Below are 22,692 nucleotides of genomic sequence, written 5' to 3' on the forward strand. Positions count from 1 at the left end.
ATTAACTGCCTATTAGTAAGTCTCACAGTGTAGTAGCTGCCAAGTAAGGGAACAATACCCTCCATCTTTTATAAAGTATACTTAAAAATATGAAAAAAGCACACTGTGCTTGAAGCAGCTGCACTTTATGGAATTATTAAAAACCTTTACTTTTGTCACCTGGGGTCAAAATTTATCCTTGGTGAAATTCCATTGACTTAAAACAAGTTTACACTAAAGGGGAATCCAACTCAATGCCTTCAGGTAATGAAATATGACACAGAGTCTTTGTGCTAAATATGGCTTTTTTCCCCTTCAAATTCATCTCTCATATGACTTACTGCCTGAGGGACTTCAGTTCCTTTTATTGTCATTACCTACAGAGGATGAAATTATTTCTGTTCTTTCAAGACACATATATCTTGTCCCTATATTCTCTCTACACTGTAACATAACCAGTAGTAAACCAACAATGTTGATTCATGCAAATATATTTCAGTTGAAAAATGGAAAAATCTTATAAGAGAAAACAACTTGCAGAAACTCAATACATTTTTCATGTGAAAATAACAACTATTTTTCTAGTAGCGGATGCTCCATTTATCATTGAGACACCCTAAGATCACACTCAGGAATGTTGAGTTTGGGGTGCTACAGCCCTTGGAGCCTAATTCTTCCTGTGGCAACAGATAAAACTATGCTGTCTGATTCTTGTACATGCCCTACTTGGTCCACATGACAGAATTTATATTATTTTGCAGAAAAAAAAACAAAACAAAACAAAACAAAACAGGCAAGCACAGAATAAAGTTATCATTCTGTACAGGCAAGGTAAGCAAGTTCAACATATCAAACTCTGAGGTCATTTTGATAACAAGAAAAAAAAAAGGCAAATACATATTAGTTAGAAGACAATTTTTTTTAGATATGCCCCAAAGTATAACACTTAACTCCATAGACCCTTGAGTTCAGAAAACTGCTGCACCTCTCCTTGATCAGATAAGACAAAAAATACCATACTTAAGTAAATATGCCCTTTTTGCTTTTCTTTTTTTAATTGAAGAGATCAAGAGTTTGTGTTATTTTTAAGATAAATGACAAATAGAGAAGCTAAGAAAGGGTTACTAAGGGCCTACAGTACAGAAATGATATTAAAAGATCTACAAACACAATCTCAACTCCCTTTAGAAAACAAAATAATTATTTTTAGCTCTGTATTTATAAAATAATTAAATGATGCTTAAAAGTTGTTAAAGACCAGTTTCTCTTTAAAAAAAAAACTTCAATAAATTTCCTTAGAAAGACAAGGATTAATGCCATTCACCATTCCATGCTATAAAATTTTCAGCAAAACTACTTTTCATCAGTTGAGTACTTCCCTCCAGAGACACTCAGTAATGCTGCCATTTGCCTGCATCTTTCCAATTCAAGTACTGCATTATGGGCTTGATATTTATTAGAATTCCTTTGGCATCATCCAGAGTCAATTTTAATCAAAGAAGCAGACTTTCACGTTTACTGATAAATGCTCTCATTCAGCAAAGCACTTTGATATATGCTCAGTTGTGTTTTGCTGATTCAGGACCCACAACCCCACATCCTACTGCTCCACGTGGGTGCAGAACTCTGCCAAAATTCAACTGTTTTTAGCTTCAGAGCCTTGCTGATACAGGAAAAATGCAGTCTGCTGAGTTCAAGCCATTCAAGTTTGTGACACAATTACCTCTTCTAAAACACATAACCTTTCTCTGTATCCTGACACTCAAAATTCTTCAGAATTTTTCTGTGGTTTTGGAAGATAAAAATACTATTTATGCATAAACCACACAGAAATGGCACAGGATCTGACTCAATGGAGTTGGTCGAGAGACAGACAGAAAATCAGATTCAGAAGTGAATTTACACAGGAACAGATCACCAAATGGCAGAGCTGAAGAAACATTAATTCAGAGGACCTACCGTTTTAGTCTAGTTTCTCAGTTTTAATTGGTCTTTGTATTTAAATTGCTCACTTAAAAACATCATTTACTTCTTGAAAGGTATTGATTTCACACATAAAGAATTAATTATCAATTTTTAATGTATATTTTGGCTTCTCAAAGTTATCTCAACAAACTCACTGACAAGTTAGGAATTCAACCTTTGGTTCGGTATCAGATGAACATCTGGCATTAAGATGCTTCAAATCACCATCACAGTACTGAAAGGATTAAAAAAATTAGAACAATTTCCACCCTTAAAAGTTAGTCAGTGGTTCCTAATTAACATTCCTCAGAACTGAGAGCATGATGGGCTCTCATGAAAAGAGCACAGCCATTCACTTATGGCCCCTACAGGAGGGCTCCAAGGCTTTCTGACCCAAAGTGTGGCAGTGGCACAGATAGAAGACAAGCAAGGCACAGCATGAAAACCAGCCCTCTGCTCCTCTAAATCTTCTCTCAGTTTGCAAGTCTTTAAATGCTCCAAGTACTGGTTCGTCTCATCCTCTAAAAGACTGACAATTCAGACCATAAAGTGATAGGACTGGGTAGTTTTCAAGGGAGGCAGAAGTTGGTTGATTATAGAATCATAGAGTGATTTGGGTTGGAAGAGACCATCTAGTTCCAAACCCCCAACAAAAGAGAAAGAACTGAATGAAAAGAGAGGTAGAGAGTGAAATCTCTATCCATGCAAAAGCTGCAATCACTCTGCACTTTACTTCAGTCCAAATAATTCAAGAGCCAGACTCTGTCCCTTGGTTCTTATCCTCTAACCACAACTTAAAAATGCCACACCTCTGGCAACAAATATTTTGAGGAAAAATAAAACTTACAATTTAATTACATCAGGGAAATACCCAGAAAACACTGTTTGAAAAGGAAAGAAATTTGTGAGTGACTCCCAGCATTTTTTTATTTTTTTAGATCACGTCCTTCACCTTCCAGTGGAAGGACTTTCTATTATACTTTGAAGGATCCTATATTGATTTTGGAAACACAGTGCTCAAGGTCAGGGGAAGTTCCTCTTTAAAAACAAAAGTCATGACAGGGCCTGTTTCTTCCTGTCATTACTCTTATTAACATGGCACCCCATCACCACTATACCCGGGGGGCACAGATCCAGAAGATACATTAGCTCACAAGCAAACAGACTTATTGAAAATGAAGCACACATGCTCTGAACAATGTAAAATTACTTATAAGAACAAGTATGTAGAAAGAAAGAAAAAGCTAGATTAACAATACAGTAGAGAACCGGAGAATAAAGAGCTGTTGAAAGAAAACCATAGAGACAGAACTAGTGTGAGTAGATAAACCAGTAAGCTCAGTGTTACAGAAAATTTGTAATTTCTTCAATATATACAATTCTTACAGTCTCTCCATCAGCCTGACCACATCCATGAAACTGTCACAAGGAGAGAGGTGTCTACAAAGCAAGCACAGGCAACACCAGATGTCCAGGGGGTTGAAGGAAAAAGAACATAGCTCCATGGGCAAATTCTAGTTGGCATCAGATGCCAGAGCTGTGCTGGCTTTGTCAGCAGAAGGAATGATTTGCACCACCAGAGGATCTACCCTGGAAAGCTGGAATGAGACCCCTGGCCAGTGCAGATACACAAGCTGTAACACCTTTCTATCTTATTTACAGCTAAACAGTAAGGCAGAAAAGAAAAAGGAAGAAAAGTAGTTCAAGTTAAAGAAAGTTTCCCATTTGTTCATGGAAGAACATATCTCATTGGAAGTTTGGCCCTTGGTGTCTACAGCAGGTGTGCGTTTCAGCTGTTCCTCAAAGACATTTAATCAAGACAGACATCACGCACCCAACTGCACAAATTTGGCAGCAAGAAAAATAAATATTCTTCAGCCTTTGATTTAAGCCACATTAGGACAGAATATTTTTGCTCCCAAGACTACAAAGCCAGACTTGCTTATGAGGTTATCCAAGGCTGTAGCGTGTGCAGTTCTGAGTGTTTGTGTGGAGTTCCTGCTGCAGGTTGCCAGACCTTAGTTTAAGCCCACTTCAAAAACATAATTCCTTCAGACAGGCAGGTAGTTTGCCAGCAGATCTCCTCTCCATACTGCCTTGGACTTTACACAGGGAAGAAAAAAATCTCACCATAATCAAGGATTTCTTTGCAGTCTTTTTATGTACAATTTAAGCTGTATAAATATGAGCTTACAAGGAATCTGTGTACAAGCTAAAAGTACACCAGATTCAGATAAACATATAGCTACATACATCAGGAAGAGGAGACAGAGAAATAGACAGATATTCTTTGAATATTTACACAGACCATTTTCACTGCAGTTAGTGAGGTGTATTCTTTAAGCTATTAGCATGAAAACATGCAGTTCTGTGGCTGAGGTTTGAATATGCATCTCAGTGCATCATGTCATCTAACTCAGGTTTTTTTAGATTTAACACATTAATACCTTAAAAAACAGGAATGGAAAGGAAAAAACCCACAAACACACCCCCCCACACTCACCCCCCATATTCTGTCTACAAGATCACCTATATCTGAAAAGATTACAGTGTTGAAGATTACTGGAAAGTCAGCAACGAAACCTAGACCAATAAGAGCAGTGTCACTGTAGGACTGGCAAACAAAAGAAAGGTGTGCTCCCCTGCAGCACTCCTTACAAAGAGTAAGCTGGAAAAAGACTCACTATATAAAAATCAACACCCTAGGGAGGTGGCATGCTGCCCCCTGCCTCCCCCAGGCTTCACCACATGCATGTACAGATTTTATTTATACATCTTAGTTTTATTTATACTTCTCACTTTATTTATACTAGTATGTTAATGGTTCAAGCCTGAAAAAATGTGGGTTTTATACACTGGCAATTAAGAATCAAGCCTGCAGTATCCTGGTCAACATGCTAACAACAGCTCATGGGCATCTGCCACAGCTTTTTCCACACACAACTAGAATACATTGCTTGCTCCCACTTGTATTTCACCTATAGTCACAAACTCCCTGCATTTAAAGTATAATTGGGTTAACAGGACTCGGTGTCTACTAAACAGAAAAAGATTGCAAAAGCTCTACCTAAATAACCTGCAGAGAGCTGTCCTTCCTCTGTAATTGTATCTGCCTGAGATTTCTCTTTCTTTCTCTCCCCGCTTCATCAGAGTCCATCAGTTCCTTATTTCTCTTATCTTACTGTACTCATGTCTCTAAAGGACATTAACTAGTTGTTCTCATTAAGAATTTATTGCAAAAATAAAAAGCATGGAAGAAAACCAAAACCCACAGGACAGGCACAGCTAGAAACCACAATGATCATGCTTCCTCACCTCCTCCTAACAAACTGACCCCTTCTACTTCCTTCAGTTATCTTCTTTCCATGCAGACAGTGGGAAGAATTAATCTTCAAGAAAGAAATAACTTTGACGCTAGCCATGCTCTGAGCAGGTGGCTGGACTAGACCTGCAGAGATCCTTTCCAGCCAAAATCATTCTATGACTCTACTTATGAATAAGCATCTGATCAAATCCAAGGCCATAGTGCTTTTTAAGAGTTTGGTTCAAGAACAGCTGCCAGAGGAAAACACAAAATTAAGGAATAAAACAAAAAAAAACACTACAGTAAACTTCAGGACAGACATGCTAAGGTTTCTGAACATTGGATAACTTACTAATTGTAGTATTACGTTGATAGCACTTTCAAATTAGTGGGTTTTAATTAAAGCTGGCATTAAGAGGTAAACTGATTTCTTAGGCAAGCAATCTCCTCAGCAGCGAAATGGAATTGTGGTTGTGATCAATTATAACAGTTTTTATTTTCTACACTGGCTCTTTCTTTTAAAGTAGATTTTTACGCATCTATAATGATTCACATTTGCTCCAAGTAATCGCTCCTCTCAGCCAAGACTAGCATTCATATCCTCAGCTCAAGCCACAGACACACTCAGACACACCCTGTGCTGCTGAAAGTTCATCTGTAATGAAGCTATTGCAAAATGTTAGCATCACGTACTATTAAACAATCGAAGTTACTAATGTTGGATGGATGCCTTCAGGAGGTCAACCCCAGAGAAATTCCCACAAGGCTTGAGGGCTTGAAACAACATAATTTTCCATGCTGATGAAAGGAAGCCAAATTTTAACACATTTAATTGCTCAGCCCTGTCTCTTCCAAAGCTGGTCATCGTTTCCACAATGAGGACATCTCAGATTTAAGCTAGCCATCTGTCCACTGTCCGCTTTTCCCACTACCTCATTTTTACTGACTATATATCCACTTGGCCTCTTATCCTGACCTGCACTGTATGCAAGCTGGACATAAGAAGAGGCTTCCCCTTGCAACCACAGGAAGAACTTGACAAACAAACATACCGAGAAGAATCACTTCAGCACTTGAAGAAACTACAACATAAGCTAGGTACTTGAACACTACAGAACTTTCCTTTCTCTGCCACATGTTATTACAACACACTGCTTTAAGAATCCTTATCTAGGATAAAACATGGGACAAGAACAATCCCCATAAATGACAATGCATATTCCTAACCTATGACACCTCCAGCAACACTGACAACTGTTATTTAAAGATCTTTGCCATCACCATTGACAGTTAGCTTTAAAACCGATTAGCTGGGAATGATTGGAGGCAGGAACGATGGATAGACCTATTATGAGCCTTTCTGGGACTGTGTCAAAACTTTCTTTCTGTGAACTAAAATAATCAGGACTTCGTTCCAGATTACAGACCTTGAAGGGCAGCACTGAGCTGAGTTGGTACACTCTTTCAGACCAGCTCTGTAGAAAGACCCTAGCTCAGCTTCACCAGCACAACCTTGCACCCAGGGTAATAAATCCAGCCTCATGACAGAGTTAATAGCTTGGCCTCAGCATCATGCTGGCAGATACACCCTGCTTTCACTCCCAGAGGCTTCTATAGCAACTAAATATATATATATATATATATATATATATATATATATATATATATATATGCACCATGCAATTCCCTTTTATTCAAGAAAATATATTACCAAAATAATTTACATTACTACTGCAGTTCTTTAATGATTTTAAGGGGGACATAGGTGCAAGAAGACTCTTATAGGAACAGCATTATTTCTCACATCACTATACTAGCAGTTATGATCACGATAGTTTTATATGAAACCTAGATATAAATATAACCTTTAGCTGACCTACATTTTTCCAGCATGAAAAAGTATTTTTGATCAATAATTCTGAATATATACAAAAATTTACACTGAACGCATGATTTACATACTGTCACCTACCTGCAGCTGCAAAGCACAAAATCATCAAAGCAAACACTGAAGTCACACAACTTGAAGACATTTTTGCAAATGCTGTATCTTCTCAAATCAACTCCCTTTGTAGCTCTTCATGTAGATTTACTTCCTTTGAAATTTGGGGTATGTTTTGAAATGAAATCTTCCAGACCTTTAATAGCCTACAGAAAGAAGTAAAAATACATTTTAATACAAATATAACTTACAGAAATGTTACTACATATTTAAAATTATGTCTCTTGTAATAAAAGAAACAGAATTCTTTCTTAAAGAACTACTAAAGGAGTGCATTGTATATTGCCAGATACCCTAGGTACCAATAGCCTAGTACTCTTCCCTCCCGTATTGCAGCTGTTGCTCTTTCATATTATACATTGTGCAAGTTGTGATCTACTTGAAAATGAAATTTCAGAGTCCTTTCTGTCAACTAATACTGGAGTCCTGCTGAAGTCTGTCAATGGTACTCAGAGCCTCAGACATGTTTATTTTAAGTATCCAGACTTTCTCCGAGACATATAAGCATTTGTTTACTTATTTATCTGCTGCAACCTTTATTATACCATGGAGAAATGTTTCACATGTGCTCTAGCTGGTTTACAGGTAACACAATAAATTTAACTCATCAATTTTCAGTATCACAAATTCTGAAAAATTTTCAAGGCCACTTGACCTGACCATAAATATAAATATAAAGCTGTTCAGAACATTTACTTTAAGAGATTTTGAGACATGATATACCAGGTCAGTAAAACAACTTGAATGAACTATACAAATAAAATATTATATACATCTGACAGCTGCAGGTGTAAAAACATCACAAATTCTGCCCTCAGAATGCATGTTGCAGATTTTTGAGGGGAAACACTTAGTGGATGCCCAATATCCTCTTATACTTTTTTTTTTTAAAAAAAAAAAAAATCTATTCTCAGTCATCTAGATGTCTAGAATAAGACTATAGACCAAGTAGGTAAGGAACCAGAACATTGGTATCATATTCAATCAAATAAAAATCTTCCATAATTTACTTCATTACCAACCCATAGAAGCAGATGACAGACGGTGCCTCAGCAACCACTAACACACCACAAAGCAAGGCAAGCAAATACAAACAACCATCACAGGACTAAGCAATAGTAAAATGCTGAGTTAGGACCGAAATCTAAACTGTGACAACATGAATACCATTTAAAAGATTCTTGCTGACATTAAAATGGAATTAAGCATGAAGGCTAGGCTCTGTTATACAGTGTGTGCCACGCTGTCCATGATCAAAAGTCTGCACAAGGAAAACCTGCACCTGGACCAGCACTCCAGATATCTGCTGATAGCACTCCTACGGCTGCGAGGAAAACACCAGAAACTCCTTTGCAGAGTTTCTCCAGGGGTCATTCAGCAGAGGTGGCACTGCCTGTGTGGAGGGAACTGTGGTTACCCACCAAGAAAGGTCTGTCAGTGCCTAGGCCAGAACTACAGCCGCCAACAGATCCTTCACTCAGCACCCAGCCCCTAATACCTCTGACCAGGCTCAGCGGGGCTCCAGATCCCACCTGGGTGGGAAGAGAGCTCAGGAGGGCTTCTGCAGGCTGCTGAGAGCACCCACACACCATGCTTCTGCAGGACAGAAACACATGAGCTGAGGAAGGAGCTGACTATCTATTACAACACTGGATTTCATGCAGTTCACTTTCAAGCTCAGCGTCCCATACAAGAAAAACATTTGCTTTTGTTTCCTGTTTGCTTTCGACACAAGGTATTTTAGGTTGAAATTCTGTAACTGGTTCTCTCCCCTGTGTATACCTCCTCATAGCCTCCCTTCCAGTGGCTTAGAAACATTGTCAGAAAACAGCAGTGAATGAAGGAAACCCATAGAGATACTGTAACTCTAGTAATGCTACCTAGTAATCTTTATCTACTATCTATTGGCCTCAGTCTGAGGAAAGGGAGTTTACTCTTGATTCTGAAGTGGTACGCCTATCACTTTGCACAGCATAAACAAGATCTGGGTGTCTTATTATCTGGTATTCACAAAGTTATGTATGATTATAATGTATGAGTCTTTTCCATCAGAATTATACAACATTGTCGCTATCTGTGAAAATACTCAGTTATACTAAGCTAAAACCTTGACCTCAAAAATCAAGAACCTGTAAAACTATCCTGGGATGTTTAAAATAGCCTTAGCAGGTAAAAAAAAAAAAAAAAAAAAAAAAAACACACAAAAAAAACCAAACCCAAAACCAAACAACCAACCAAAAACCCCACAAAAATCACCAAAAAACACCCCAGCACCAAAAACCCCAAACCAACCACGTTTTTGTTCTCTTCCATGCACTGTCCTTTTTAAAACTGGCCAGAAATTTAGGAATACATATTAATTAATCTAAGATTGAAAATTTTTCAATAAATAAATACCTACTTATCATTCATGTAACATCAGTTTTGTACAATTTTGCTTATTCCATCTTAAAAACATATCAGTGTTACTGAGGTTGAATGTTTCATCACTTACAGGTTCTCTGGCATGAACTAGTCTTTCCACTCCTTGCTAGGATGAATACATACACAAAAAAAAAAAAAAAAAGTTAGATGAGACTACAATACTACCACACAACATGACTGAGGTAACAAGACACTGCAATGAATTTCTATCATTAATAGCAAGAGAAACAACACAGACTCATAAAGCAACAATAGTCCATCCTAAAACCCCAAACAATTGTCATTTACCTAAAGATTTCTTCCACAACATTTTGTAGGAGATTGGTTCATCTTCAAGGAAAAAAAAAAAAAAAGTTCTGGAGAATGATGAACACACACACACAAAAAAAAAAACCAATGCTAGAAACAGCTCAAAACAAGAGAACCTCACAAAATGACAGCTTCCTTGGGCAATTTAAAAGGCTTGTAAAAATTATTCATCCTGAACCTACTGGAAGCATTCAATGCATTCCTAGATATCTCTCATCTCCCCCTAGAGTGTAAGGTTATACAGCTAAACCCTCAAATCCATGAGGGATACTGAACTTTGTGGTAAATTAAGGTCAACCTTTATTAAAGAGAAATACTAAATTGTTGACAAGAGTGTTGGACAATCCTTTAACACAGAAGCTTTTGAACATGAAAACCCAAATCAAACAGGTTTAATGCCAAAATGGCAAGCCATAAGGAATTTATGACAAACACTGAACAACATTTTGGAACTCAATTTTAAGCTGGAATCATTTGTTGCTATTTCTCTAGGTGAAAAGAAATGCAGTCTACTCAGTGAGAGCATTTGGTTGCTAACTCATTTTTCAAACGCATAAAGAAAAATTATCAAATACAGAAAATGATGAGGTTTCTAGCCAGTCTAAGCTATAAAGACCATCATAATGTCCTGCAAGATATCATATGTGCAAACAGGCAATGAATAAGCGTTGTGAAACCTGAGTTACTGATGTATAACATTTCATCAACAATGAACAAAAGAGAAACCAGAAAAAGAGCAATTACATACAGCACATACGCTCGGTGATATACTAAATAGGAAAACACAAGACATTACTTAGATCACTCTTCCATCATCACAAACCTCTCATTCCTCAGTGACATTTTTATAAGGCACTCAGTTGTGCAGAAATAGGGAACACAGGGAAAGAACTGGAGATAAAGCAATGCTGCCGAGAGCAGCTGAGAATCCCATTCTGTGTCAGCCACCTAAGTATGTAAAAAGGCCAAGTTTCAATTCCACTTTGATTTGGGAAAGATGATTTAAAGGGGAGAGAGAATACATACACATTTCCATCTGTATGTAAAAATTAAAGACTGATTTGATTCCTACCACAACCCACTGACCATTAACACGTACAAGTTATAACTTGGAGCAGGCAGTATATGATCAAAGAGCCCTAGGTTTCTACTCTGATTCTGCCAGCTTGTGAAGGGTGAATAATGGAGACCTAAATGAAAATTAGGAAGAGCTTTCTAAAGAAAGGGCTCACTCTAAGATACATATTCACAAACTTCAAAAAGGAGGGCAAATTTCAAACCTTGAAAGACAATGTGAAAGGATGACAGACAGTGAGTTTCATGAATTTAGGATTAATTCCAAACTGCTAGCTACACAGCAGCAATTCAAATCAAAAAGCACAGAAAAATGCTACTAGTAATTAATTTAACAATAAACCTACTAAGCAAGCAATTTGTCAGCATTTTGGAAAACTTGATCATCCTCACCTGTGACAAAAGTCAGCTACAAAGCTGCTATTATCTGATCATCTGACAGTACCAAATAGAAATTAATATGACAATACATAAGAAAAATTCAGCTGTGGTGCAAAACATGCCAGATCTTGCTTCAGCGTAAAATCTGCTGTTACTAGAGGAATATGTGAAACGTGCAAACTAGAAAAAGTTGAGGCAGTCCACAGAATAGGGGGACATTTCCTTCAAAATAAGAAGAGAAAGCTGTGCAAAAGGATCAGGAACCTAAACTATTTATCCAAGAAGTAAACACAACTGCTAGTCAATTCAAGATTCAAAAAATTTCCGAGAGAATCATCTTTTCCTTTGGGGTATATCTGGGTAGCTATTTTTGTAACTGAGGTCACAAAAGGGCACATTAAAAGTATAACCAAAAAATCCCAATGAGGAAGAGGAAAAGAAAATGACATGAGAGTTTTGGGTTTACTAAACAGTTTTCATGCCAATGCATTATACTACTACAAGCTGCAAGAAAGTCTGACAAAAGAGGGCATCTGCAGGCGTAGCCACTGAAAACTAAGAGGCACAGTCTGCTGAGGTAATTTTCACTGAAGCTTGCTGTCATAAAAGGCCACTAGTCCTGATCAAACTGAGAGTCTAAAAAGCACATAAGAGCATGTTTTATTGAGAAGTATCATTGTGCAGATGCAATCAGGAATGAGTGCTACTGGGAACATCAGGAAGAATCTTACTAGTACTAGATTTTATTAAATTTGAAAGAAGACTGGGGGAGTGGAAGGGAAAAACCACATTTTTAATTATGTGAAGACAAGAAAAGGAGGAAGTATGAGGTTTTAATTTGGTTTAAAGTAGGAACCTCTAATGTCCATGAGAATTTTAATGCATAAGTCTTGGCTAGAAACCAGTGAAAAATGTGATGGTTTTGGAGGACACTGGCATGTGCTGACTGGCCTGTGAGCATGGCCAGCCACACAAGGACAGAGCTCATTGCTACCCTAAGCTAATGGACAACAAACGCTCCTTAAGTGAATGGTATTTAAAAGAATCTAACTTTGTTAGAACCAGCAGCAGTAAGCACAAAGCACAAATCACTTCAGTGCACTACTGATATCTCCTACATCTCATTAACTGAAATACTTTTTCTTTGTAAAAATCTGTTACTCATCTTGCTCAGAATTCCAGTCTTTTGTAGATTTTTAACGCTATCCCTTTAAGTAAAAGGTCACCTTTAATACTACAACATGACCAAAGAATTCAGAAGCTAGAAGCATGCCGCTTACTCTCAAAAAAACCCCACCTTTCCCCTAAGGTTTTCCCAGCACCCACGGACAGGAGCTACCAGGACATATGGCTTTGTGGTCTATGGATGGCTTGTTACTAAGAAATCACATTCTGTGCCATTCTGCCTCCAGCAGAAAGGTATCCAGCCCCACATCTGATTACTGCTCTCCAAAACGAGGACAGGACTCTGCTCTGAAGTGCTTGAAGAACTACAAATGAAAAGGACCAAGTATAAAGTCCTAAGATTAAGCTCTGTCTTCAGAACATTTAAGCACCTTTCTACTCAGCCTGTTTCTGTACTTCTAGAAAAATATCTATTACATATTACTCAAGATCAGTGGCCTCCTTAGCTTCAATTTTTACTCACTTTTCTTCTCCAGATTTTTTTTAAACTACTTTTTCAAAGCTTCTCTGCACAGTCCAACCTAGCAATATATATGCCTGCAGGTGGCCATAGCCACAGATTTGGGGGTGTTTCTGTTTCTTATTAAAGGCTTCTACAGCACCGGAATTTGCTGCATTTATTGCTGAATTGGGTTCTTATTGCTTTATTTTCCCCTTTTAGTTCTGTTCCCTTAAGCCTTTTCCCCAATAGTTACCATCTGTTTCTTTAATCGCCACCTCCCTTCCCATACATGTTCTTCCCTTGACTTAACTCTATCTTCCTCGTTGTCTAACCTTTTCCTTTACTGCCTAAAGAACAACTTCCACTTCCTCTCTTCCTTATCAACATGGACTCTGGTTATTCCCTCCTCTTTCCATGCATGGTTCCAGGGGTTGCACAGCTCTCTACAACACTGCTAACAAACAGTTCTCTACCAAAGCAAGCCAAAAATCCTCCTCCTCTAAGTCACGTCACAAGTCCCGCCAAAGTGAATGGGGATACTCGAGCAAAGCCAGCAGGATCTGTCCCTTTGTGTTGTTTTGCCATAGCAACATGAACCCAAGTTTCTAGGCCATCCAAGAAAGCCTTCACAGCCAAAGCTTTTCCACTTTTTGTTTGTTTGTTTTATGCATGGCAACCATTTAACTTATTTAACCAGTTTTTCTCCTACTTGTTCATGTTGGTTCCCTACGTGAATGCAATGAATACGTGCATTCCACGCACAAGTAAAAAAGGCAATCATTTGTAGTCAACTACATCCAAGCTCAATTTAAAAAAATTCACAAATGGTTAACTACACAAGCAGTTCTATAAACTTAGGAATAGAACTATTTGAAATAGTTTATTTATAACCCTAGTCCTATTAAATATGCATTTTAGCAGATTTTTTTTTATTAGATGATATTTATCCTCTGTCAATTCTGCACTATTTGCACACACACAAGTTGGAAAGCTAACAGTGTTAACAAATATTAATGTGGAATTGAAAATTTGTATCTAATTTTTTAATGTCTATGTCCAAGGCATATACATGAAGTTCCACCATTTAAAATTCAAAACGGTAACTTATTCATGAACTATTAAGGGGCCAGATTCTGTTTTAGGAACAACAAAGTGGTTTCATTTTCAGGGAATATATGAATAGTAATAAAACTAAAAATCCTGACATATCAAAAGCCCAGGGAAAAAGTAACTCTGATGTCCTGCAGTTCACATGCTGCTGTGCTTGTAATGGGACATTTCAACAAGTCACAGTTAAAGGCTATGGGAACTGGATGAGTGCCAAGGGAAGATGTTTTATGCCATTTAGCAATTGTGCCCCTCTATTCCATGTGACTTTTGTTTTAACATTTTGTTTATTTATTTTCTTATTAACGTATTACAATGTAGCCTGCCAAATTACAGGAAGCCACAAAATACACACAAATGAGTCTATAAAAGATGTGAAACCATTCCACCTTTTTACAATGATTTACTGAATTTGGTTTTGTTACCTGGTATGTATTTTGCCCACAGCTAGGATGAAGCTCAAGTTTGAATGAGGGTGTCTATTTTCAGTATAATTTCATAACCAACTTTTCCTTCAGCTTCCCATCTTCTGGTTTTTAATCACCTGACTTGAATTGCTCTGAGTTTAGATCAGCAAAATAAAGTCATGACACCAGACACTGTGGAAGTTTCAGCTGAATAACCATTGCACAATACAGCACAAAAGTAAGGGATAGTTTACAGAAACAGGATAAAAATCAATCTGTTGTATGTTCCCAGGACTTCCCTTTCCCCAAAGGCAAGGAGGTATGCAGCTGAATCTTTATAGGCTGAGGGGCAAGGTTTTGCTTACCAAGTGTAAACAAGAGAATAGCCTCTTACAGTATCAGGATGTAGGAGGGTTTCAATAGGTGGAAGGGAAGGAAATGCATTCGGGACTCTTTTAGTGGAAGGAATACACAAGATTCTTCCACAAGGAGACTGGAACAGATTCCTTTCAGACAACAGAAGAAATTCCTAGACATTACCAAATCTCTACAGAAAGGACCACACATGGCACTGAAGACAGAGTTTAACAAGACCAGCAACCTCTGTGTAATTCATGTACTGAAACAGAACTTTTCTACTTTAATGGGGACTCCTCAGCGATATCCTACATCAGAGCATCTCTAAAGGGAGTGGAGAAAACAAGATATAGGGATACTGTACAATTCTTGTACTATAATGGCTTGAGCACAGGTAGGCCATTTTTTCACAAGCAAAAAAGTCATAACAGAACCTCAACATGGCCACAGCAGCTCCCCCCTAACACCTACCTAGAAAATAACACTACTTTAGGCTGTTCTGCTTCTGTATTCTAGTTATAAAATGGATGAAAAAAGATCTCACTGCTCTTACCAGGGAATACCAGTGGCACAATCATACGCCACCTTCCTGATGAACAGTCAGGGAGCAGAGGAGAAGACCAGACTTCTAGAAATGTACATACATAAAGACTGGGTTAAAGTTTTCATGGCAGCCCAAGAAATCTATGAGTCTCAAACCTACATTTAAATAAAACTCAGGTTCCCAATGAACTCAGACAGTAATATCTCACCACAACTAACAGGATCCAGGCTCATGTTTTTTAAATTGGACCTGCTGCTTCTGAAAAGTTTACCCTGAAGCAAAAACATTTCTAAGTCATAGGAATCTTCAGGCTGAACAAGAAGATCATAAATTGCATGAAAAAAAAAATTATCTACAACCTTTCCTCCTCATAGTTAAATTTCCTTGGCCTAATTATTTTTTTTTATGGTTTCTAATTGGAAACAGAATAGGTTTCCTGGCACTGGACTATCTTACTCTTCACAAACACAGTAGCAGCCAACAACCTCACACAAATTTAATTTATCTTAAGTTTTACTTGGCTCAGTTTCTAATTGCACACCTAAACTAAACAGCTAACAGCTCTAATGTACCTATCAAGATAGATATAACCCTAGGGAAGGCATCTCCTTGTGGAGAAGGAAACACAGCAGGATGGAAAGTTACCAACAACTCAGCAAGGCTTCTTCCACTCAGGGTAAAAGATTTCAGCACATTATTCTGTCAATGAACGCTCAATGCTGTTATTTTTCCAAGACTAAACTACAAAACTTTATAACTGTATCTAGAAATATTCTAGCTGGAACCTTCCTACCAGGAGAAGCAGCTACATCAATCTCTGCTGTATTTCAAATCTTGAAATGACCTCTATATGTTTAGAGAAGTGTTTGTGAAATCATGGCCTACAAATACTCAAAATTCTCTGGGATAATTGTGAAACACCCAAAAGGGGTAATAATGAAAACCAAGACTATAGCATTAAGGAGAAATTTGCTATATAAGGATGCCATCTTTTGGGGGCGTGGGAGTGTCAGCAAATTGAACAGGATTGAAAACCAGCTTTTCCCATTACATGGGAATTGTACAAGGTGATACCAATCAGCCCTCCCCACTACTACTACTGGCCATAATATACTATAAGATGTAAGTATTTGGGGAAAAAAACAACACCAGAAGCAGTATGTATTGAATTTTGCTCTCTAGAATAAGGCATACTCTAGAAAGCAGGTAGATTAATAGATTATTTCTTCAATTTGCTAAATAAGAACACAAGATAAACACGTTTATCAAAAATTAGCTGGTAGCCACTAAATTTTCAGATATGCATCTATAAGATAGGAAACTTCTCCCACACAAATAGGGAAGACCTTAAAGTGCCACACAGTTAAAAGAATGAGTCAAAAGGAGCTTTCCTTTGTGTAGGAGTAATCTACACTCTCCCTAATTGTCTGCCAAATAACCAGTGTAGTTTAATTTGTTGAGCAGAGAAACACATTCAGGTTGAGGCACAAGTTTTTTCATAAAAACTATCATTTATAAGCACAATGATGAGGATTTATTTCAATTAAGATATGCATCACTGGCATGTTCCACTCAGAATGGAGATATACTCCCATATAATTTTTACCCTATAGAATTTCCTGCCTTTCATTACTTCATATTACATATACACAGGAAGACTGTAAAAATGTTCAAACACAAGTTTAGGGAGATGGAAGGCCACAATAAATTCCTATATTCATATAAATAATTTGTGCATCTTGTATGCCACAAGAAAATCACTACACCTCATCACTGGAGCAAACCAAACCACCAGATCTACAAGTTTGCATCAGCAATAGCATGGCCAGCAGGGAGAGGGAAGGGATCTTACCCCTGTACTCATCACTGGTGAGGCCGCACCTCGATTCCTGGGTTCAGTTTTGGGCCCCTCACTACAAAAAGGACATGGAATGACTCAAGCGTGTCCAGAGAAGGGCAACGAAGCTGGTGCAGGGTCTGGAGCACAGGTCGTACGGGGAGCGGCTGAGGGAACTGGGGGTGTTTAATCTGGAGAAGAGGAGGCTGAGGGGAGACCTCATCGTCCTCTACAGCCACCTGAAAGGAGGTTGCAGAGAGCTGGGGATGAGTCTCTTTAACCAAATAACAAGCAATAGGACAAGAGGGAATGGCCTAAAGTTGCACCAGGGAAGGTTTAGACTAGATGTCAGTAAGTATTTCTTTCCAGAACAGGTGTTGGAATGGGCTGCCCAGGGAGGTGGTGGAGTCCCCATCCCTGGAGGGGTTTAAGAGTCAGGTCAACATAGTGCTGAGGGATATGGTGTAGTTGGGAACTGTCAATGTTAGGTTAATGGTTGGACTCGATCTTCAAGGTGTCTTCCAACCTAGACAATTATGTGATTCTGTGAAATATTCAGAAATACTTGACATTTTAAATGCTGGAGGGAGGAACTAATTCATTACATAACACAACCTGTACTTACTGGAGGAGTGACTTGGTCCATTAATATAAGGAAAGGCCTATGTTTTCAAATACCATACAGAATAGCTGGTTTTTAAATCAAAACAGAATTTTGCTTCACTCAAGTCACTGTCAAAACCAAAGTATTGCTTTGATGATAAAATACTACCATAGTTCTCAATTACATTGTGTCAAATGCAGCTATAGTCTAAAAAAATACTTCTACAAATCACAAAAAAAAAGGATATATTGGTCCCCATTCCACCTCTACCTTCTTGGCAAAGAAATACATGCATTCAGCAGATCTATACTATACAGTAAGCTCACTGGATACTTTGAGATTTTTTTTATTGTCCCTGATTCACACAACCTTCACTAATTTCCAACAGAAAATGCTTATGCTTACAAAGGAAATCAGAGTGTGAATTGCCATTCTTTTTCAGAATCATGAATGATACCTTATGTATTGCAGCCCCTACTGCCTTCTCTGCAGAAAATAAATCTATACGTTAGCTCTGTAATTAACTGTTCCAGACCCATGACCTCTAGATAAGCTATTCTCCTGCAATCTAAACAGATCCCTTGCAAGGCCACAACTAAACTTTTTTAAAAGGGGGCCCTTCCCAGCTGACTCCTGAGATCTTAGAACATATTACAAGAGGAAAAAAAAAAAAAAAATCTAAACTTGGCCAACTAGTGTATTGAAATTAGACAGACCATTAAAGAGAAGCGTTAAATAGAATTGAATTTGTTAGCAGTTAACAGGTATGTCTCATGTTAAACTACTATCCACAGAATTAAGATGAAATAATTATTTTCACATTTCCCTCCATAAATTCATTTATTTCATTATAAATACATTATAAACTAGCATATTACTAGAAAATTATTTGTAAGTAGTACAATACAATAATATATACTTACAATGCAGTATATAAAATGTTCTCTGCTGACTATTCAGATACTCAAGGTCATAAAGGATGTTCTTTTAAAAAAACCTGCTTTGTCAGAGTGGAAATTTAAAAAATATGGGATATATACACTAAGTAGCAGCTTTAAAGTCCTTCTTTCAGTGATTTCCAGAGATGGGTAAATCTGTTTCATTTTGGCTACCATAGAGTTAATTGTTGCTGTAACAGCAAAAGAAATGTTGCTCTATTGGATGACTGCCAGCACATAAAAATGTGAATCCACAGTTATGGATGAAGCAGTTCCAATTGCACTACTTTCTTGCTAGTACGTTTTTATAGCAAAACACGCTTCTATTCATGAAGTGGCTAGAAACTAGCATACCGCTGTTAATAACCACAAATATTACTGCTATAGAAGTAATGCCTGTTTATAATACACAAATATTTTGTGGAACGAGATCAAAAGTAATATGATTGCAAAGATATTTGCAAGCTGTATCCCACAGAGTATTTTTTGAGATCTACATAAACTGCCCAAGACTTGATAATTAATGTCTTAAATGTTAGCAGAATATTACTGGAGATATCAAACAAAAGAACCCCAGTCAAATTAGGCAAAGCTTTAGCGCTATTTTCAAATAACATTAAAAAAGAAATCTCACTTTGATTTTACCAACTATGTACTTTAGCATCTCCGAGAACTGTACAGGGGAGAAAGTCCTGTGATTCCACAAAAGTGATGGAAGAGGGAGATCACCAAGGTTTACTTAAGATACATCCTTTTTCTCCTTCAGTATTTGGCAACTTCAGATAATGCTATTAGAGAAGAATGTGTGGCCATTAGAATATATACATTTCTGGTCACTGAAACAATGGGAAGAAGATTCATTTAGTACCTCAGTATGCCGTCAGTGCCATTCCAGAGGCAGAGGAGCTTACATCTCTTCTTTTAAACCTGACCCAGGACTGTTAATGTCAATTGAACTATATTTTGTCTCCCCTTGCTCTAAGACCTAATGCTAGGAGAATATACAATTGTTACCACTCACAAGTAGCAATTCAGCTACTCTGTGGCAAGTGCTCCCAGGCATGTTTTTAACTCCACCATCAGTGAAAGACAGCTCAACCCCAGGTATAAGCAGCAAGATATCTTGCGTTTACTGCAGGGCAAGGGCTCGTTCCCTGGCTCTTACTGGGGAATAGCTGACATGCTGCAAATTCCCATTCTTCACTTAGCATTCAGCAATCCGTTTATATAACTTAAGTGTTTGTCATTTGCCTGCATCAGACTTCACAGACTAGAAAGCAATATGGATCAATGCAAGTCATCCAGATAACCTTCTTGGGCAACTGCCTTTACAATCAGCATTCCTGGCGCAAAAGACATCATCAATTGTTACACCAATACAAATCAAAAAGAAAAAGCATTATTGATCTGTGCTGGGAGTGTCAGTTGACCTTTACAAAAATAAGTTAGTAATGACTTCTTAAAACCTAAGAGAATATCTAAAAATATTCTCTCTTATGGAAACCCTAAATACTAGGAATAGTTTCTTGTGAGAATACAACTTTCGTGACTCAGCTTCAGCTCTCAAGATTTCTATATACAATCACAAATGTAATACATTAGTAGTTTTACTGTGAAAATATTTTGTCTAGCTCATTATCTAAAATTTTATGGGATTACCCAAAATATAATTTCTTGGGTTTAATTAACTCATCTTCAAAGAGATATTTCACTTAAATAAACCTCCAATATTTTTTTCAAGGTCAGTTCTGGCTAATACAACAAAATACCATTCAGAAGAGTGGGAGACACGCCTGCTAGAGCAAACTAATAAACAAGAACTCAAAAATAATGCATTTTTTCCAATGTATGGTTGAGTTGCTTTCTTTTTTCCCCCCAAGCAAAATGATATTCATCTTCTAAAGAAATACTATCAAAATCACAGGCCCAAAGTTTTAACAAGTTGCAACTGTGGTAGGAAGATAGACTTCACCGACAGAAAGTTTTGTGTTCCCCCTGCTGGTTTAGCAATTAACTTCAAAATACTGTTCCTAGAGGTAGGCATCAAGATGCTGGGATCTTAAAAGATGTTTTGCATGCCAGAGAACAAAAATTGAAACTTACTTTTTAAAAGACATCACACCCATGGTGTATATCATTAACATACTCTGACTAGGTGATGCTCTGGACACACAAAACATCCATCAGAATTAACACCCAAACAAGACCTTGCCAGAGAGAGAAAGCATGGTAAAAAGAAGAAAAAAAAAATCAAAGTGTCACTTTAAACTTAACAGCGTTGGACTATAGCAAACAATTGGGGGAAGCAAGTTTCAGAGTAAAGGACTCTTCACTGAAAGAAGCCAACAACCTGCCCCCCCTGCAACACCCGTCCCTCCCTTCCTCCCCCAGCTAGACGGGAATGCTGAGTGGTTGGTGTTGGCCCAGGTCTGCATCCGAACAAGGGCAGCTCCTCCTCAGCTAGAATTCAAGCCCTCTAAGCTTCCATGCGTTAAACCGGAGCTTTCAAATGAATAAGCATCTTCCACTAACATTTTGCTAACACTTGTTGGAAATACTTTGACAGAACACCTGTGCAGTGCTAATTAAAACCCAGCTACCAACTCACGTTGTCCCCAGCATTCTTGGAAGAAATCTGGACTGCAAGGGGAAGAAAGTATTCCCAGCAAGAAGTGATAAACAAATAGATTTTGTCTTTGAAATAAGTTACATTTACATATGTAGCTTTAAAGTCTTCCACATGTGAGACCATGATGGCAACAAGTGCTCCAGGTCACTATGAGTGGAACATAACTGGTCCCACAATTAGAGTGCAAATGGCTCTCTCCCTTTGGGTTTTCTACCCAGAGGGGGTCTAATATCAGCCTGTTTGGCCTTATAAAAAAAAAAAAAAAAAAAAAAAAAAAAAAAAAAAAAAAAGTAAATACTTAGTTTGGTATAGATACAGACCCAACCAAGAAAATTTCTGAGAACAAAATCATGGCACTCATTCATCCAAGTCTCTTTCTCATAGGTTACAAACTCTATCAAGGTTTTCGTAAAAGCTGAACTGTGCTTATGACCATACATCTGAGAAGAAAATAATAAATGATGGCAATTAAAGTATAAAAGCTACAGCTTAATAGAACTGAGATAAACAGATTTACATCTAGTTACATCCACATCAAGTGGAAAAGGCGTAACCGCACACACAGCTATACTTGAAGTCCTTTATTTTGAAAAAGACAAGAAGTACCATCCCTGGTACCATTTGACTTCAATGACAGTAACTTTGGAATTAGAAGTGCATCTGGAACTGAGAAAAGTTTAAAAAGTTACTTAATTTACATGTAACTTTGATGGCATATTTTTATTATTGCTAGGAGAGATGTGCTCGGAAAGCTGCAGTGATTCAACCGCGGTACACCCCCTGCAAAATGTACAACGGCAAATCCCATAGGTCAGCAACTCCTCAGTGAAACTGTAACGAAGTGACAGGATGCTGGCCTTTACAGTATTCTCACATGCGCTGAATCCACGCTCTGCTAGTGCATTACTACACTCCCAGCTGGCCTCGTTGCAGGTACAATGACCCCGACACGCACAGCCGCCTTAGCACCTCTAAAGGGTTTCACTGCGTGAGTCACTTGGCCCAGCACGCACCGACCAGCCTGACCCAGAGGAGTTTCGCTGGGACACCTGCAGCTATCACTTGCCCCAAGACCCCGCACGGCTCCCCGCTTCATTCCCACGCGGAGCCCGCACGGGCGAGCCGCTTCCAGCGCTCCGCACCGCACACGCGCCCACCGTTCGTGTCACCCCCTCGCAGGTCCCGCACTCCCGAGCCGGGTGGC

At 38.1% G+C, this 22,692-nt stretch overlaps 1 protein-coding gene across 2 annotated transcripts in view; it reads right to left on the reverse strand.

The window, feature by feature from the left end:
- Nucleotides 1-22,692, reverse strand: part of TGFBR3 (transforming growth factor beta receptor 3) — a 127,469-nt gene that overhangs the window by 99,564 nt on the left and 5,213 nt on the right. The window contains exons 1-2 of one of the 2 annotated variants that reach the window (XM_026854088.1): nucleotides 22,060-22,079; nucleotides 7,221-7,396 (exon numbers count right to left, since the gene is read on the reverse strand). In XM_026854088.1, the coding sequence (XP_026709889.1) occupies nucleotides 7,221-7,281 (61 nt within the window). In that variant the 5' untranslated portion in view covers nucleotides 7,282-7,396; nucleotides 22,060-22,079. Of the gene's footprint in view, nucleotides 1-7,220; nucleotides 7,397-22,059; nucleotides 22,080-22,692 lie in introns of those variants that run through there. The other variant, XM_026854089.1, reaches the window with a different exon arrangement.

Source organism: Athene cunicularia (genome assembly GCF_003259725.1).
Source record: "Athene cunicularia isolate RWA chromosome 8 unlocalized genomic scaffold, athCun1 chr8_part1, whole genome shotgun sequence".
NCBI classification, from domain to species: Eukaryota; Metazoa; Chordata; class Aves; order Strigiformes; family Strigidae; genus Athene; species Athene cunicularia.